General features: G+C 38.4%; 1 protein-coding gene across 3 annotated transcripts; it reads left to right on the top strand.

The window, feature by feature from the left end:
* Positions 1 to 898: 898 nt before the first annotated feature.
* LOC109424158 (serine/threonine-protein kinase PRP4 homolog) lies at positions 899 to 16794 on the top strand. Of its 3 annotated transcripts, none has more exons than XR_003895619.2 (7): positions 899 to 1085; positions 12072 to 13491; positions 13820 to 14418; positions 14485 to 14593; positions 14915 to 15451; positions 15615 to 15988; positions 16384 to 16794. XR_003895619.2 is itself a non-coding variant. In XM_029866163.2 (7 exons), exons 1-7 carry the CDS (start codon positions 1066 to 1068, stop codon positions 15637 to 15639), a joined length of 2640 nt encoding a protein of 879 aa, XP_029722023.2. In that variant the 5' UTR covers positions 899 to 1065; the 3' UTR covers positions 15640 to 16338. The 3 variants fall into 3 exon arrangements, 2 of the variants coding, with proteins under 2 accessions (XP_029722023.2, XP_029722022.2); XM_029866163.2 differs by lacking the exon at positions 16384 to 16794 and having other exon boundaries at positions 14915 to 15276; positions 15347 to 15451; positions 15615 to 16338; XM_029866162.2 differs by lacking the exon at positions 16384 to 16794 and having other exon boundaries at positions 15615 to 16338.
* Positions 16795 to 20529: the final 3735 nt, after the last annotated feature.

Here is a 20529-nt window from a genome sequence, read left to right on the forward strand (position 1 = left end):
TTTCTTATAAGAAAATGCTAAAAATCCATGCTATCGACTTATTTGACAATATTGTGTAATTCGTTCATTATGAAGTACCTTTTATCAGGTTTACAAACAGGATGAACATTATTCTAACGGATTATGAAGTTGTTTGGGCAAAATTCATCATAAAAGTAGTAAAACGGAGGGGTGCTCATCTTGCCCCGGGTGGCCATCTTGCCCCGTCCTACCCTACGTCGGGCACAGAGCGCTGGATAGAGGGCCAGGTCCGCTGTCCAGCGCACTACGTCCGACGTTAGGTTTCACGTATAGATTTTGAGAAAATTCGATTGTCGGGTGTGGGGAAACTTCGGGTTTCAACCGCGACGACAATATCACAGACAAACAGACGTAACTCTTAGAGGAAATTCATCAAAAACTTTTGCCCAGTGTCATTTTCATGAGCACACTGCCACCTGTTGGTAGAACCGCGCGCGACACTGTCGACCATGATGGATTTGGTTTTGACGTTTTGCTGACACGCACACTACTACACAAATTGCCTGTAATTTTCGTTTGCATCATTCAGCAACATGTACACTGGCAAACGTCAAAGCGATTGAACACTAGCGCATCTGGTGGAACGATCGCGCAAATCAAATGTAATTTGATTTGATCGTTAAATGCATGTGCAAAGCCGTTTTGAAGAGTGTTACGTCTGTTTGTCTGTGACAAAATGGAATTTTGGATTTCGACTCATTTTTAGGCGGAGAATCCGAATCTGAAATAATCCGGATCCCCTAAAGAACCCAATTATCAATATATTTAAGTAAATTTTCTTTACAGTGTTCCGTTACCAACCACTGATTACACTTTACCTGTCACATCAAATAAATAAATACTTTGCGCCTGTCAAAACTGTTCGCAAGAAAAAGAAGAAAACTGAAATTTTCGCGAGAGATGACGACGAACTGTTTCGGTCCTCAGTGGTGCGCGTTTGTTGCTGATAAAAATTAAAATTTTGCCTCCGTAAAACTTGCAAAACAACTTCAAACTACGTTCAACTTGTTTCCCGTTAGTCAGCGCAGTGAAATCAATCGAGCTATGGCCACCCGAGAAATTATGTAAGTAGAAAACTTGAATTTTCTTCTGGCGGCAAACGTTTCTGAGCGTCGTCGTCCGTCGCCCGTCGAAAAGGTCGGTGGCGGATGCTCCGCTTTCTGGGCGAAGGTGCTCCTCAGTGGGGTTCTTCGCCGTGTAATGAAAGTGAAAGTTTTAAAAACAAAATGTTGAGTGATTTCGACTCTTTCGACTAGACGACATTTTAGTGTGATTTAGAGCAAAATGTTACAAATAGTATATAATCAATGTGGTCGAAAATGATCACGCAATCGATGCAACCTCGCTGATGCTGTGTCTGATCAACGTGGATGCGATCTCAGTAATTTGAAAATATGCCTATTTAACTTCGGGCAGGTTGCACTCATTTTGTATGCTGTAAAGCAAAGTTTCCCAAACTTCGTTACGTGAACCAGTAACAGCTTGCATGCATGCTTCGATTGCTCTACAGAAAGCAAGGCTACAACAGATTGGGGTGTCGCAAGAGCCAAGTTTGGGAAACAATGCTGTAAAAGCTCCAATATACTGGTTCTCTTGCAACTTATTACACTGTTGATATTGTTTTTCGTTTCTTAATCGCCCTTATTCATGTTTATGGACGTAGGGTGCGGAACCATAGGCGCCAATTTAGGGGGGGGGGGGGGGGGGGTGAGGCAAGCATCGTTTTGAACTCCCCCCCCAATATTTGACGATTTTCAGATTTTCCTATACAAAAAATCAGAAAAACCAGGCTTTGCCCCCCCCCCCCATTAATTTGGCCAAGTTGGCGCGTCTGTGCGGAACCATTTTGGCAGTAACTTTTTGAACTATAATTCGGCCGATGGCGGCCAAAAAGTTGCACTCAGATAGGGTGACCATATAGAATCAAAGCAAAGGAGGACAGTTAGACAAAATATGGTTGAAAAAGGAGAACATTTGTATAAAAAGGAGAACACCTATAAAAAAACAGTACGTAAAAAATGTTTTCTACGAACAAAAACAACACGTTTTTACAATTACTTACAGCGCATCAGTTCTGTCCAACTAACATTTACAATGCTATGGCGTCAATTGGATTCTTTGAAGCTGATCAAAAAGCTTCATTGAAATCCAAAGTATCATCATTTCTGGTGCAAAGTCCATTTAAAACTAGTATGGGACAATATTTTTCTTTGACGTTCATTAAATTGTCATTCATATCTACGATAATTCTACTATACTTGGTTAAATTTGTGTTACTCTACTATGAATGAGCTATTTTGAATAAGCTATGAAAAATAACAATATTTACAATAATATATACTTCGAAAGAAGTGTTTGTGTATAGCAATAGAACCGTGTAGTCTTAATCAGTCTTCAAAGATCATCATTGCGAACGTGAGTTTTAATAAGCATGCTTCTTTTATTTTACGATCAAACAATTCAAATCTTCGCATTTTATTGCTCCTATGCTCCTTTGATCGAAAATAGTGCATCATTGATTCGAATCATTTCATTCCAACGGTACTGATATAGAATCAAATTGAATGCTTCTTATGTTTTGGCAATTTTACTGAGCCTTTTGAAGCGTATTAACTAAATGCACTGTTTTGATAATAAGATGTGCAATTGTCCATCGCAGTCTATTCTATTGACGTCCGTTGATGACCCGGAGTTATCTCTGGGCGGAATCTGATAAGCAATAAGACAAATGTGAACAAACTGTTATCTATAGAACCTTCTACCAAATCAAGTTAAAAAAAATATAAATTCAATAATGAGCAAGTTTGTACCTATTCCTATAACCTGTGCCATCTTGCGAAGACCCGAAATCGGGTTTGGATACCTCAGAGATGATGGTTGTATCTATTCTAAAGAAGCCGCAATTTTGTGACAATTCGAGTTTTCGATGCCGTGGTAAATGATGAACAAATTATGTAGTAAATTAATCATTCCTTATGCATTTCCCGGCTATGAGAAAGACCAATATGGGTGTTAGCTCGGGGAATTTTATATAATTTATTTTATAAAATTATTTATTGATAGGTCTCGACCATGAACCCTGAGATTTCAGACAGTGTAAAGTAAATTTCCCGGTACATCACTTTCAGAATCAGTCGAAAGGGTACTTCTTCTGATATATAGGTATGTGGTCAAAGTTTTTTTTTTCTGTCATAATATGACATCAAAACTGTCATAATAGAACATCAAGTTCTGTAATAATATGGCGTCAAAACAAGAAAACAGAATACGATTTAAAATGCAAATTTACTGTTGACTGATTATTACTGATCAAAATCAAGAAAAATGACATGCTTTTAACGGAATTTCGGGCGGAATACCAGCTTTAAGCGCGCCGAAACGATCCGTAGATTGTACATTATCCACACAATATTGATCAATTGATCATCCTTCAGTCTTTCTGTATTTTCTGAATAGCGGCAGGACTGAAAAAGAAAAAGAAAATTTAAAACATATTGCCCAATATAATATTTATTAAATAAATTACCTTAAGCCTTCCAGCTAATCGAAACGTACCGCTAGTGAGACACATTCGGTGAGAATGAAAATTTTCAGCCGCTAACAACAAGGACCTGGCTGGTTGCTAGGCCTACCATCACAGTGGTTCCATTTGTTCAGGAAAGCGATCATAAATAATTTTCTTCGTTTTTCTATGAGCATAATCCAAGGCATAATCATTTATAATTACCAGAAATAGCATGTTATGACTAAAAAAGGATATTCCAGTACGTTTTCATGAACATTACTTTGAAAATATTAACATTGGACATTTTTATTTATGATAATGAAACAACCATTAAAAAGCTTTATTTCGCACAAAAATCAGTAATCAAATATTTTTAATTACTATGAAGAGTGGGTCAAGTTATATCAGTTTCAGCCAAGTATAACATGCTAAAACATGTATCATACGACAGCATCATAATAGATTCTTGTGAACAGTATCAATCTTAGCTTCATAATTGTGATTAAGTTATCGTCCGTGTACCAGTAGCCGCGTGTGTTCCAATAGCCGCTCACCGTCTTGAAAAAGATGTTTATTGGCATAAATATGTATGATTGTTTTCATCCGTGTATAATTCGGCACGTATTTTTTGAATATCCGTGGAAAAAAAGATTATATTTTTGCAGGGAACTTTGTTTTCTACACTCGTGAGCGGCTATTGGAACATGAGCGGCTACTGGGACACTGAGGGTAGTAGGTTTTATTTGTGCTGTAATAAAACGTTATATAAAACTGAAGATTTTTCCTCAGAAATAAGGTAGTTTTCATTGTCATACAGACTAATCATCACAAATCGAATTAGTATGTATAACTACAGTATCAAATAACCAATAGCAATAATTGTGGAACAATAGAAGAATAGTGCAATAACCGAATCAATAAATACTTAAATTGCAAAGTTTTGAAAAAATATTCGAGATTATTTCACAATACGAAATTTTAAAACCGTTAATTTAATGCTTTACACAGTTGCATGTTATACGATCCACGGGCCTGCGTTTAGAAAAAAGTATTTCTAGTCGTTTTTGTTTCTAGCAATTTATCCAGTAATGAAGTACGTGGAATTTACTCTAACCCAATAAAAGAAATATATACAAATATCGCTCTACATTGCTGTGTATGTATATTTGACAAAGTGCCTGCAATAGTATTAAAGACATCAATTTGAATAATAAGATTTAACATAAATAAATTGATCAAATTTTATGATTTGGGAAGAGAATATTAAGAATTGTGTCCAGCAAATATCACTCAAAGACCGTTTGAAGTGCTGGATGAACTTTGAGGAAATTTTGTCAATGTTAGCAGTAAATGCAAAAATTCTTATCAAATTTGACAATAACAAAAGTAAGTTTTAACGAGGCTAAGCGAAAATGGATATTATACAAAGACTCATACCTCAAGACATATTTCCTCCAGAATTGTATTTTTTTCCATAATTGAAAAACAATTTACAAAGTTTGTTTTCAAACAAAATATCCCTAAATTATTGTAAAAAGCATTGAAATATCTTCTGTAAAAAATTCAGTCATTTTGGTACGAATTGCAGACAGTTACAGAGGTACTAGTACATATTCATAATTTTGTAGGTTTTTAAATACATATTTTAATAAAAAAGAATGAGTAACTTCCAATACATCCTGCAAACTTGCATGCAGATATTTGCAACTACAACCTTCACAAATTGATTCTCCTACTCAAATCTGATCATTTGATGGCTGACGATTGATTATAAGTGATTAAGAACATGTTTGAAATGTTACATGAATTTTTATCATACAGTAGACGTTCGATAAGTGCAACATGTTTACGTTTCACTTACCGAATGAAATTCGATAACTGCAACAACTGACAGACGTTACCCTAATAAAAATGTATTATACACTGCTGATAGGGTGAATGGTTGTGTTATTCCCTGTATGATCAAGATGATAGCCCGAAAGGGTTGTTAAGGATAGACTTGTTAGAATCCCAAAATGGCCACCACAATGGCCGGCTTCGGCACCTACTCACGATTTCGAGCGCACAAATCTCTTTGTAAACAAAACCAGTGCACCTGACCTTCTTATTTTAATCTTATTACAAGTGAGCATGGACAGAATAATAAAATGCACTGTTGTTTGTAGCTTGCTTCTTGAGATTTGTGCGTCTGAAGTTCTGATGCACTTTTGAAACGGGATTTCAAGGCGTTTGTCCTTAAGCACGTTGTATCATATTTTTCTATTAGGGTACATAACTGTCAGTTGCTGCAGAATGCAACCAATGTGCATACGAAAAACATCGCATCGCTGTTGACATTTCATTTTGACGAATAGCGGTGCGATAACTGCAAAATTGTTGCACTTAGCGGACTTGCAGTTAAAGCGTTTGCACCGAACGAACATCCCCAATGATGCAAAAACATCCAATTCCACTTCTTGACGCTTTGAATTCGACAGATAACCATCTATTCTGATTCTCTTCGAAGAAAACCATTTGAAAATTTCAAATTGAAATTCCACTTGTTTTGTTATACGAAAACGCGGTGTAAAACTCAAAAGTAATATAATTTTTCGACAAATTTTGAGATTGTCAAATTGCATGACAGTACCCACGATCTCACGCAAAAAATGCAACAGAAACTTATCTAAAAATGACTTTTCTGCATCATTGGGAACATCATTGATTCGTAAAAAGTTATACAAACTCATGAAATTGAAAAATCAATTTTTCGATTTTTGGCCTATGACGGTACCACTGTGCGACGTTAGGTTTCACGTATGGATTTTGAGAAAATTCGATTGTCGGGTGCGGGGAAACTTCGGGTTTTAACCGCAACGAAAATATTATGCCAAGTGATTCTACTTCTACGGATGCGTTTCTGGCCAAAGACTACGCTCCATTACAAATTTCATTTTTTTTTGAATAGACAAAAGTCCACGAGGGGGGGATGAAGGGATCTGAGAAGGTGGTTTATGAATGTGGTTTCATGATGCCTTCAGTAAAGCAGCTCAGTAGTCTTAAGGCGCTTAAGTGGTCGACAGTTTGGTAGGTAAATCCCTACAAAACCCTCATGGTGAAGAGAATAAACCTGCCGATAATATCCAAAGTTACCCTATGTCACTATAAATTTAAACGTTTTCAAATTAGGCCATACTTAGGGCTGTGAAGAACTTTTTATAAAAAATATGGCTCGTAAACTATGCCTTAAATCAAATGTCTGGACTTCAAAAAAACCCACAGGGGGTGGCAAAATTTTTTGGGATATGCAACTTTTTTTCTCTTACAAAAAAGTTCAACATGCTGTAACTTTTCAGTTGCATTTTTACAGTTTATTTATTTGTCGTTCTGGTTTATCTAAAATTATACACATAACTTCTTAAACTACGACATCAAGATTAAAATTTAACTCATTTACATCTACTTTACCATTGCACTCTTGAATGAAAATGATGTAATTAATTAAAATCTTCATAATCATTATTCTGATTGGTGCTGGAATCCGCTCGAGAGATGGTCGCATCATCAACATACTGGAATGTACGCTGACCGCCAAATAACGTTGAAAGTTTCTGTTGAAGTCTTCTATATGTATCGAACATTCTTAGGCATTCGTAAAACTTATGCTAACGTGTTTCGAGAGCCGCATTACATTGGATACACTATTCTCTATCCGTACGATTAATGGTGTACAATTAAATATTGTACTACAGGGGGTGGCTAAAATATTTGGGATAGGCAACATTTTTTTTCTCTCACAAAAAAGTTCAACGTGCTGTAACTTTTCATAGAGTGCATTGGAAATTCTCAAATTTTGACTGTTTGTCAACCTATTATAGTACATTATTGATACAAATTTGAGCTCGATTTGCTAATCTTTCGCGAAGCTAGAACTGTTCTCGTAAAACACATTTTTTTACAACTAATTTTAAAACTGTGATATCTCGGAAACCAGTGAACCGGATTAAAAGACATTTTGAACGTTTATCAACAATATATTAATGTTTAAAATGCCTTTAAAACACAGGTACTTTTCGAACGCTAACAAAAGTTATGATGCATTGATACTTTTTGGATATTTCTCGAAAAAATGTATTTTTTACATCAATTTCATTCAATTTTAGTTTTTGTATCCAAACATTTTCCATTTCTGTTCTCAAGATATCTATAAGAAGATATGTTAGAGCCTATTTGGATTAAAGGAAGAACATATTTAGTAATTTTTGTGTGGTATTGTAAAATTGACCTATTTTCCTCTATATGGGTAAAAATGTCAAATCGGTATAACTTTATACGTCGTAAGAAATATTACATTTTACGTCGTATCAAGTATCAATATATTGTTGATAAACGTTCAAAATTTCATTCAACTCGGTTCATTGGTTTCCGAGATATGACAGTTCAAAAACTAGTTGTTTAAAAATAGTGTTTTATGAGAACGGTTATAGCTTCACAAAAGATTACCCATCGTGCTTAAATTTGCACCAATCATGCACATACAGGGTGCGTGCGATATTTTTGCCCTAAATCATATCGTAATCATAAAACACGTTTTAAAAATAATTCGACAATAGATCTATACTAAATGATTTTTTCGCGAACAATTGTGATTATTTCAATGATTTAGGAAGAAAAAAGTGGTCCTAATATCGATAACCTTTTTTGAACGATCCTGAGAACCGCTGCAAGTCCGTTTCAGTGTTGTTCTCTATATTTTGGTCAACAATTGTGTTATTTTAGGTAAAACTAGAATATTTTTTTTTTGTACGAGGAGCTCCAATGGTATCATCGTTACACGGAGACAAATTTCGTTCGTTTGAAACAAAAATATTCATGTTTATTCGGTAAACTGATAAAATTTTTAAAACTAAAATATTAATTTTTAAAACTAACTCAATTACATCCGTGTAGCTGCCGGCTTAGAATAGCACTACGGACCACCTGTTCCGGGGGTAAAAGTCCACCAAACAGGTAACCCCAATCCAAGGTGTCAGGCGACCCGTGCTGAGGGATGAATGGTTGAGGGGGTTTAAAACATGCTCGATCTTTAACGGAGCCCGTAGCGTGGGTAGATCGCCTTTTTGGGTTGCGTTGCGGTGTTAGATCTACCAAACCGAAATCTAGTGTCGTCCTATTTTTCAATTTTGGAATATGTGTTCTGATGATTATAGGCATTATAGTATTTAGTCCTTGCTACTGGTGTTGTGATGACTTCCAGTCTTTGAATAAAACTAAGTTTACCAACTTTACTTTGCATATAGTTAAAAACCTCACCATCTGAGGCTAAACTCAATGCAAAGGAAATCAAATTGGGTTAGGGATCCATGTATGTACTAACTCTTCGAAGACTGGAAAGTGCTAGTACGCAAGGAACATACTAGAATCCTTATTACTGAACACATGTCCCATTATTGGAATGATATTGCTGCTAATGTTAAAACCCGGGTCCTAAACCTGGGGAGAATTTAGCAGTAAAACAAGGGTGATGCTAGGTTTCCGATGCATGGCCAATATCAGTACTCTTGTTTTGTTTTCTAAGAAAACAAAACAAAAACTGTATCAAAATCGATACTTTATTGCCCCTCAATGGCAATTGAGTAATGCGACATGCACTACACTAAGGATACGGGTAATGTCACAATAGATCTAAAAACTGGTCGCAGTGACAAACCCGAACAGGAAAAAAAAAACTCAATTACATATTGATTTCTACAATACCCATTGAAGAGCCCCCCGTTCCGCCGTCGAGAACATAAACAAAACTCTCAAGTTCCAGCTGCAGCACTAAACAAGATTTCCTCTTGCAAAAAAAGTCAAGTTTCACCAAAAGTTTCCACGAAATCTCATTGATTTCGAGAGCGTATGTTATCTACATGATGCTGGCATTGAAAGTGCCACGCGGGAAGTGGGTTTTCCTAGAGAAGGAAATGACTTTGTAAAATTAATTGGAAAACAAATATATCCGTAGGGCCGGCCTGCCACAAAAAAACAAGAAATTTTACATTTGTTTCTAACATAACCTGTCAGAAGATGCATGTTTGTTTCAAAAATGGATTGAATTTACTTCAAATGTGACGTTCGATTTGCTCCAATCAGTTTTATTTTTGTTGCCAGAACAAATTGACAATTTATTTGAGTTTACCTGAAATATTTTTGATTTTACCATGCTTTTTTCTGCGTGAATGTGTGCCGTTCAAAAAATATCCCATAAATTTGAAAAAGAGGTTTCTAGAAGACGAAAATGCGAACAATTTGAGTATAAATAAATGGAGCAGCTGCATACTATCTGCATTTTCTCAGCTGTCAAGAACGCTATGAAGCTGATTTTTTCAGTGTAGTTGGGAGATTCCATAGGCTTGTTACCTACAAAAAACTACATCACTGGAATGGAAGATAGCGGAGAAATAACTGGAAGAAGTCGGAAATTCTAATTTGAGCAATTGTATTCTACTAGGGCTGCTCAAACATTTATGAGAAAATTTAAAACTAAAATATCCTAAGTCTGACCACCTCAATTTGCTGTTTTAGACTCCATAAGCTACAGCACACATTTGAGCTGAATTTATAAGGTCTTAGGTATCGCTCGACTAGTCTGAAGTTTATATGGTAAAACTGGTACAAATATGTGCAGGAATGGCATAAGGTACACCGGGGCAAGTTGAAACGGGTGGGGCAAGATGAAACACGAAGTTTTGAAATAGATTTCAATACAATTTCTAATTTTTTCTTTCGCTAAAAGATTGTTTGAATCAAAAACTATGTGTTATGACATTCAAGCTGTTTACTATCATTGGATAACATCGTGTTAACCCGCTGTTTCATCTTGCCCCACCCGTTTCAACTTGCCCCGGTGTACCTTAGTTTTAGTTTTCTGCCACTAGATGGCACTGGAAGCGTTCAATAACCCTTATTTTTAGTACACTCAGCGAAAAAATCTAGCGAAATTCATCGAAATACCTTATGAAAATTTGCTATAGCTAATTCTTATGGATGACATAAGAATACCTTATGAAAATTGATCGTGCTTGCTATGACAAATTTCATAAGATAGACTTATGAAAAGAGCAAAAAAGTCTTAAAATTATGCAGACTGGATTCGATCCCTGAACGTTGGGATTACCGAGCCCGTGTTTTATCCACACGGCTACCGACGCTTGAGAATCCCCTGTTGCTAAGCATGAATAAAAGCCAAGCTGTGAGACGATTTTACGTCATAGAGTGACCTTATGATGGGGTCTCCAGTTAGTCTAGTGGTTAAGGCTATGGATCGCCAATCCGGGGACGGCGGGTTCGATTCCCGTTCCGGTCGGGAAAATTTTCTCGACTCCCTGGGCATAGTGTATCATTGTGCTTGCCTCACAATATACGAATTCATGCAATGGCTGGCAAAGAAAGCCCTCCAATTAATAACTGTGGAAGTGCTCAAAGAACACTAAGCTGGAGAAAAGGCAGGCCAAGTTCCAGTTGGGACGTCGAGCCAGAAAGAAGAAGAAGAAGAAGAAGAAGTGACCTTATGAAATTCATCCGAATCATTATGAATTATTTAAAGACCGTTTCATAAGTTGGGCCTTATGGAAATCTTAAGGTTATTTGGCTGAGTGTATTATTATAGGGAATTCTATGCGGAACATCTTTGTTGAAGACCGCTAAGTGATCCGATGCTTGCTAAAAGAAAGTTGTACCCTAGACTTAGTGTATCGAAAAAAACAATCAGTTTTTATTGATGCTATTCGATAATGTGTTAAAATCACCACGTCAAAATTATTTAAAATATAATTTTTGAAGCATATCTGTATCATTACGTCTCGTGTATCATTATAGGGCTTTTACACATTACATTTTACTGATTTCGTCTTATTTACACAACAAATAGTAGAACCCGAAATTTTATTGGGGCGCGCTAGTGTAAAAAATTGAGTTGTCCAAAAAATGTTTCACGAAACCTACTGCAAGCCTATCCATATACGTGAGAACAAAAGATGTTTACAAAGTTCTTACAGATAGATTAACACGAGAAATCTGAACACAAACCACTACCACGCAGGAATTTGGATTGGTCAATAGGATCTGAAAATATTTTCTCATACCTCCACGTTTTTGATTATTAATGGTTTTATATTTTTCACAGTTCACTAGAAATATGGTGCATTTGATGATGTGGGATTTAAATTTTTATTGCAACCCTTTGATGAAATATCCTGTTTGAAGGTTACTGCAAAATTTGATAATTTTAGGTGCATTCTATGAAAAGTTACAGCATGTTGAACTTTTTTGTGAGAGAAAAAAAAAGTTGCCTATCTCAAACATTTTGGCCCACCCCCTGCATGGTATGGCCGAATCGCAACCAGCTGGTCTAAAGGCCTACATTTTGTCTGCATGGTTTACGAAATCCCACATTATGATAGATAATCGCTGATTTCTGGCTCAAGGGTCTTTGGCACCTATAATTATTTTGTTAGTTTAGTGGTGATTCTTTTCTATCATATTATCCTAATTGAATTTTGTTTATTTTTTTTTTTAATTTTAGAATCGCATCGGATGACACCGATTCGTCCGGGGCGGAGGAGAAAACGCCCGACAAACTGGACCAGAAGAAGTCCAAGAAGCATAAGAAACACAAAAAGCACAAGAAATCCAGCCGCGTCGAAAAGGGCGATAAATCCAAATCAAAGAAACATAAGAAGCACAAACGGAAGCACCGCGAGGAAGAAGGCGAACTCTCCGATTCGGAAGATGACAACGAAGAAAATGCTAAGAGTACGTCTAAGATTGACATACGGAAGCTGGAGCACGCTATTCGTGTCAAACCGAAGGATGACGACAGCAAACCTAAGGACAACGGAAATTTGAAGGCTTCCCTTGAGAAGCGTAAAGCATCGCTGGTGCCGGAGATTTCTACCGATCCAGAAAAATTAGTCGCCATCCTGACCCAATCGATCGAGAAGAACAAAATCGATGAAGACCAGCCGAAAGCGGATGTCGTTTCGGTCGAAAGTGACAGCGATGGAACTGCCGTTGAAGATGTACCCAGTCCGGATGTCGCTGTCATAGAGGACGAGTTAAATCTGGAGGATTTAATGCGACAGAAAGCTCTGCTTCAAGCTTGTTTGGGTGAATTTGGTTCCGAGGATGAAGAAGAGGAGCCGGCAGCCGAAGTTGGTGATGCATCATCAGCTAAACCGGAAAAGCGAAAAAAGAAGAAAAATGATGATGTAATTATGATCGAGGGAGATTCTAGCGCTGAAGATGTGAACCGTCTGCTGAAGAAGGCCAGACAGCGCAGTCCGCGAAGCCACGACGAGCGCAAGAGGAAGACGTCCGAATCGGAGAAGCGTGCAAGCCGTGGAGAAGCGGAAGCAAAGGCCCGTGCTAAGCAGCAGGAACTGGAAAGAGAACGAGCCCGCGAAGAACACCGTCGGCGTGAACAGGAGGAATACAATCGCCGAATGGCCGAGGAACGTTACGAGCGTGAAAGGGCGCGTGATAGAGAACGTGAACGGGAAAGAGAACGGGAACGTGAGAGAGATCGTGCCCGGGCGAGACAACGGGAAAGAGATCGATCGCTGGAACGGTACCGTGATCGGAGGGGTTCCTCTAGGGATCGACGTTCGATGGACCGTGCGGGTGGCAATGGACGGATGTATAATTCTCGTGACCGGTATCGTGGACGAAGCCGCAGCAGAGATAGGGATCGCGATCGCGACGATCGAGGTCGATATGATCGAGGCGACAGGAACGACCGTGATCGCAACGGAAGAGATAGACGTGGCGGACCCGGAAGGCGACGGCCCGAGGATGACAAGTTTAAGGGCTCGTTGAGCGAAGGCCTCAAACAGCAAAAAGAATCTAGCAGCGATAGTGAACTGGGCGATATCGATATTGACGATGAGGAGGATGAGGAAAAGATCATCGAAAAGAGGAGAAAGCAACGTGAAGAGCTTCTGAAGGTATGTAGAGAGCAATGTTTTTTATGTTATTTTTAAACAATACTTGTTTTATCTATCAGCAAATGACCTTCATGGTCTTATGCACATGATAGGGGATGCCGCTGTTTTTCTCCGCACGCCATTGACAATTTCGTTAAATTTCCGAATATCATTTTATTTCGTGCTGTCGCATGACATTAATATCCTCTCACTCTACGATGAATGCTTTTCTCGCGACACTAACATGAGGTTTTTGTGCGATGTTCTCCTTATCCTCTTATCCTCTTCTTGCTGAGAAAAAGATGGATTAATCCAATTCATGTAATGTGTAATTTTCTTTTAATTGCAGAAACTTGGAGTAACCAACGAAGACAGTAATCCTCCACCGGAAGCACCCAAAGCAGAAGTAGTTCAGATTAAAACTGAACCAAAAACAGACCCTAAGCACGATCGGAGCAGCAACCACGTTGTTAAACCGCGCAAAAAATCCGAAGAGTTTTTCATAATTGATGAGCCGTCGCCGATGGATTCCAGAAAAGCAGAAAACATGCTCAATGATTCGCTGACCCCTCCTATCCCCATAACGCGAGTGGACGCAGATGATCGCGACGAGTCTAGCGAGGCGGAAAAGTCCAAACTCGACAAAGACAAACAGGCGGGCAAACGTGCCGAATGGGACATGTTTGCGGAGCAGGATATTGACTCGAACTTCGATTCCCCCAATACGGTGGTTGCCAACAAGCAAGGCAATGAAAATCCGGCCCTTACCGATAACTGGGACGACGCGGAAGGCTACTACCGGGTGCGCATTGGGGAGGTGCTGGACAATCGCTATGTGGTCGCTAACTATACCGGCCAGGGTGTATTCAGTACAGTGGTGCGCGCAAGAGATCAAGCTCGAGGAAATGCCTTGGTTGCCGTTAAGATCATCAGGAATAACGAAATCATGTAATTAATTTATTTATTGGTATCAATGTGCTGATCAAGATTTAACGGATAACCTTAAATTTCCAGGCATAAAACCGGTCTTCGTGAATTGGAAACTTTGAAGAAACTCAACGATACAGATCCGGAGGATCGGTATCATTGTCTCAGACTGTTTCGTCACTTCTTCCACAAACAGGTTTGTAATTTTTACTGAAACATAGTCAAGGTACACAATGCTAATCTTTAATCTCAACTGTGTTAAGTTCGTAAATTAAACCAATATTCTATTGGATCGGTAAACCTATAAAGCTCTCCAGTTTTATCATAACACTTAACAAAATTTCAATAAAATTTAAACTTCAATCGCTAACTGGTTGAGATTCCGATGAAAAATTACTGAAATTTGAAAATCAATCCTAGTGTCACCCTGTTTATTAGGTATATGTAATGCTCTATAGACTATGTTAAAACAGCATCTGAAACTATATCAAATTTACCTTTTTCTCTATTCAAACAGCATCTTTGCATGGTCCTGGAACCGCTCTCTATGAATCTTCGCGAGGTACTTAAAAAATACGGCAAAAACGTCGGTTTGCACATCAAAGCCGTCCGGAGCTACACGCAACAGCTGTTGCTGGCCCTGAAACTTCTCAAGAAGTCCAACATCCTGCACGCCGATATCAAACCGGACAACATCCTGGTCAACGACAACAATCTGGTGCTCAAGTTGTGCGATTTTGGTTCGGCCTCCTCGGTGGCGGACAACGATATCACACCGTACTTGGTATCACGGTTCTATCGTGCACCGGAGATCATTCTTGGCCTTCCGTACGACTACGGAATCGACATGTGGTCCGCCGGTTGCACCATCTATGAATTGTATACTGGCAAAATTTTATTTAGTGGTAAATCAAATAATCAAATGCTTAAATTTTTCATGGATTTAAAGGGCAAGATACCGAACAAAATCATTCGGAAAGGACAGTTCAAAGACCAGCACTTCGATGCGAACTGCAACTTCCTATCGCACGAGATCGACAAAATTACGGAACGGGTAAGTTTAACGCTTGTTTTATTTACTAACGGTTTTTTTGTTCATCACTTACCATTGGCTCTCATCGTCTAACCAGTTACTATGTTGGCATTACTAACCATTAATCGCATTCTTTGTCGTATACATTTGAAATTGTGTGTAAAACAGTTCCTTCGCGTTTCAGGAAAAAATCGTCGTCGTGTCGGTGATCAAGCCGAACAGAGATCTACAACAGGAGTTGATCGCCGGTCAAAATCTACCAGATGACCAGATTCGCAAAGTTTCGCAACTGAAGGATCTGCTGGATAAGGTTTTCGCGCTGGATCCGGCCAAGCGAATTTCCTTGAACCACGCACTGGCCCATCCCTTTATCCAGGATAAGATCTAATATCGAGATAGTCCTGACGGGTGGCGGTTGGACCGTCCCATAGGGAAGCGCCCAAACCGTACGAAGCATGATGGAATCCAGCTTTGTACGTTCAACAGAATATCAGTGTGCTTGTGTGAAAATGAACGCGTTAGATGATCTCTTGTTTTTACGATGCAAAAATAAGAGAGGTAAACAAACTGAACATCGTAGATGCAATCAAAACATGAAAGATAAAACTACTATAGGAAAAATATGTTGGATTATGATTTAACAAATGTAATTCAGTAGAAGTATTAGTTATTACGTAACGCAGATAACTGATTAGGCTCATTTTTAAAGCTCCATTTTTACCGATTTGAAACAAATAGCTGATTTACTTCTAGAAAATACTTTGTTTATTTCAAACAAAATGTTCTCGTTAAGTTCTAAGCAGTACCTAAAAAAAGGCAGAACAGTATATATCTAGAACAAAAAGGCGAAATCAATTAAGAAATAAATAAAACAGACATGCATCTAACCAAAAAGAAACAAAATCAAACCCCAAGTGTATGTATTTTGCTATAGTGTTTAATCTTCGTTTCAGCACATCGTTCGCGCACGAGGCTAGCTGGCCGCGGACCGGGCCGGACCCAAGACACGGCCGCAGTGCAGCGCAGTCCCACCACATCTGCCTCTCTTTGTCAATCTCAAGCCACCAAACGCAAACTGCTCTCGAGGGCTCTAAATCCTGCATCTTGCCCAAGTCCAATGATTCTGACCCACAATTATCCAACCACGAGTTGTAAGAGCGTGTTTGAGTGCGCCAAAGGTTGAGCAGTGCCTATCTTTTCTGGCGCGCCGAAAGAGGTAGTGACATAATTGACATTTACAACACAACTCTCTGTTTAGTTTGTTTTGAACATAATTTTCGATCCTATTCCCGTTCCATTAGCAAATTCGCTCCAATCCTATTTACCCTACATTTACAAAAAAGAAAAAAAAATGTCCAAACTGAGAGTCAACCTAGTCATTCCATACCGAATCTTTATCTGTGAACGATTGATCTTCTGCGGTTCTTTTCTTTCATTCATTCTTTTCAGGGCCCAAGAACATGACGTGTGGGATGCAGAACTGTTTGACCCAAATCACAATATTTCAAAGGTAAGTACCATTTTGTAATTTTCAAATTTTTAATGCGTTAAAACGATCAGTTTAGTTGATGTGAATATGAGATGTCGAAGGTTGTATGAATTATTAGAAAGTTCATGCTTTGAAGTATTGTAACACTTTCTCTGTCGTAATTCTGCAAAGTGACGTAAGCGACATTGATAATTTTGGCCCATTTTTTGGTTATTATGCATAAAACTCTTGCTCATCCTCTAAGTTTCTTTCCATAGATAACTAGCTTTACCCGGCAAACTTTTTCTTGCCTACTGCGTTTTTGAAGTTTCAAGATTCTAGCCAAGACCAAGACCCTGGTCAAAATGTATGGAAGATCGATTTTCAAAAACTTTCAAATTTTCCATGTTTTTTGCCTCATAAACCTTCCTTGGGTGAAAACTAAAAGAACAAAACTAAGTCGACCAAAATCGGTCTATCCATTCGCAAGTTATGCGCGGTCCAACGTATGCCACTGCATTTTTATATATACACTCCCGTTCAAAAGTTTGGGGTCACCCCCAATCATGTTCAAAGTTTCTTTGACTTATTATCTTTTGAATGAAACCTAGGGTTTTGAAATCGGACGCAAATTGGCGGAGATATGGGCCTAAAAAAATGACATGTTTTTGAGGGGGTGACCCCAAACTTTTGAACGGATGTGTATAGATAGATAGAGAGATTACGACTAGATCTTGCATTCTAATACAGCAGGCATACCAGAGTGTTATTTTTACTCCCAGGTATTATATATAATATACCAAAAAATATCGATATTTTGAATGGCGCTTACGTCACTTTGCAGAATTGCGGCAGTCCTAGACAAACTCTGATTGAAACATCCCTAGTAGATCACCTAGGTGATAAGTGTAATAGAAGTGGTGTGCCGAATAGAGTACTATTTGATATACGGCCGAATACCGAATATTTCGAATTTTATCATGGGTCTAAACGGCTTGAATATTTAGTCCGGTATTCTTGATTTTTTTTAATTTAAAGCTTGTAAAATTAATACAGAAGATACCTAATAAAAGCCCGCATCTTTAAATTGTTTTTACATACAGAAAAGAAACTTTTAACAAATTAAATTTTTCGAAAGATAAAATGCTTGTATCGTTTCAGCTTGTATCGAGTTGATTATCTAGATTTTCCTCCTCATATTTTTCAACAGAATTTATATAAACATATGTTAGAGTTTCTTTCATCAGGGTGTCTACTACCGGGAAGCTTCAGGAAACTTAACAGGGAAAACCTGGAAATCTGTGGGAATATCTTGAATGCTCAGGAAAATTCCTATTTGTAGATCTACTTAGAATTAAAGTCCCCGGAATTTAATACGTTGAGCTTTTACTACATGTTTGAAGTACTTATTAAGAACTGTCAATGCAGTACATTCTCCCGTAATGCTGATGGTTCTTACTGGAAGCCTGTGTTTCCATAAAAAAGTAGAAGGTTTCTCCGGAATATTCGTAAAGCAAGTGGAATTAAGAAGGAAACTGTGCTGAAGGTACAATACGTGGGCTTTTTGATCTAGGCTAGCTGATATTTTTGGCAAGCCGATAGGATGCTGCAAATTTCATGTGGACACGGTTGAATTTGGATGTTATTATTAGCTTTATTTACGAGGCTTGCAGCCCTAGGTTAGTTCACCTCGGATGCAAAATTGGATGTTAAAATCCATATAGAAATTCCTCTACAAGGATCTTTGAGGGTCCCGTTAGGGTTTCTTTCTGGAACTTCTTTAGAAATACCTCTTGGAATACCTTCCAAGAATTCTCATTCCTTTCGTATTTTTTCACGCCATTTTTCTTGGTATTCCTATTTCCAGGATTCATGAATTCCGACCAATTTCTCCTAGAGTTTTCCTTTGCCCAGAGACATTTTCGTGGGATATATCTAAGGATATATTTTAGATAAGGTCGCATAATTTCTCCTTTGTTTTTCTTGGGTTCTTCCCGGAATTTCTCTCAGAGTTTCTACACGTGTTATTCCTGGGATTTCTACTTGAGTGCCTCCCAGGAGTTCCGAAGGAGTTTTTCACGTTTTTCCTGCAGGAGTTCCTACCGGGATTTCTGCTAAAGTTTCTTTTATAATACCTTCAAGAATAGTATTTCACTAGATTTTCTTCTACTTATTTGAGACCCTTCATTACGGAACTTTTGATGTTTCACCAGACACTTCTCTCAGAGTTTCTCCCGGGGCTTCTCTCAGAAGAGTTCTTCGGCGTTGATCCTGGTATGTCTCTCAGAGTCTCTGTGATTTCTTTGAGAGCTTTCCAGACTTTTTCTCGTAGTTGGTTACATCATTACTTACAGTAACCCTCCTGAGTTGATTTTTTTTACTGATTTTTTGGGATGATTCTCAAAGCTCTTCCCGAATGCCTACCGGAAACCGGGGGGAACTAAGGATGAAATTTTGCGAGGAAATCCAAGTGAAATATCTAAAAACGCTCTGGTAGAACTCCTGCAAGAATCTCGCAAAAATCCCAAGACAAACTGTTGGAATGTTATCGCGGAAAACCATTAAGAGACATTCTTAAGGATCTGTAGATAAATTTAGGAAGGGTTTCCGGGATGAATCTAGCGAGAAACTCTGGAAGCATATCGAGAAAACCTCTGGAAGAAATTTCGGGAAGTAGTGCTGAAACAAAAATGTAAAAAAAAACATCTGGATGGAAACTTGCAAGAACTGGAGAAAGCCAAAAATAACTCCGGCTTAGAGGAAGGTTCTTCTGAATTCCTACCGGCACTTATCCAAGATCCGAATACCGTGGGGTGCCCTAATTTCGCGCGGGTCCAAATTTCGCTCACTGATCATTTTTAGATATAATGATAAAAACAATTGTGCAATTGTCCCAATTTCACTTGACCTATACTATCTGAAGTGAAATTTGGACAATGTAACAATTAGTTCTATGATTATGTTCTCTAAAAATGATCAGTGAGCGAAATTTGGACCCGCGCGAAATTAGGGCACCCCACGGTAATTCATTCCCGGATTCCTTCTTGTTAATCTTTTGGGATGTTTGGTTTCCGATCGATTTCTCCTAGAGTTTTTACGGGGATACCAACTACAAAAATTCTTTGCCAGAATTTCTTCCGTACGTTTTTCCTGTATGGCACCCAGGGTCCCTCGCGGGATTCTCTTTTGTGTTTCTCCTGCATATTACCTTAAGACATTTTTGGTTGGATTTGTCTGAGGAGTGAGGATTTACCCCGTGATCTGTACAGAAGTTTCTCTCATGATATTTCCCAGTATTGTCGCGGAAGTTCTCCTTGCGTTTATCTTGGGATTCGCCTTGAATGATTTGCTGCGATTCCTTTCGGTGTCCTTCTTGGGATTTGCGCTGGAGATCTCCCCGAGATTTCTCCCAGAGTTTCTACAGCAGTTATTGCTTGGATTTCTACTAGAGCTCGGATTTCTTCAGGAATTTTTCAAGAATTTTCTATAGGATTTGTTCAAGGTATTTTTTTTTAATTGGAAGTTTCTTCTGTATTTTTTTCAAGAAATTTCCGTGAGCTTTTAGTAAGAGCTTCTGCCAGAGGAGTTTTCCCGGTATTAAAGGTTCTCGCAATTTTTTTTCACCAAATTT

This window comes from Aedes albopictus, chromosome 2, assembly GCF_035046485.1.
Source record: "Aedes albopictus strain Foshan chromosome 2, AalbF5, whole genome shotgun sequence".
Lineage (NCBI taxonomy): Eukaryota > Metazoa > Arthropoda > Insecta > Diptera > Culicidae > Aedes > Aedes albopictus.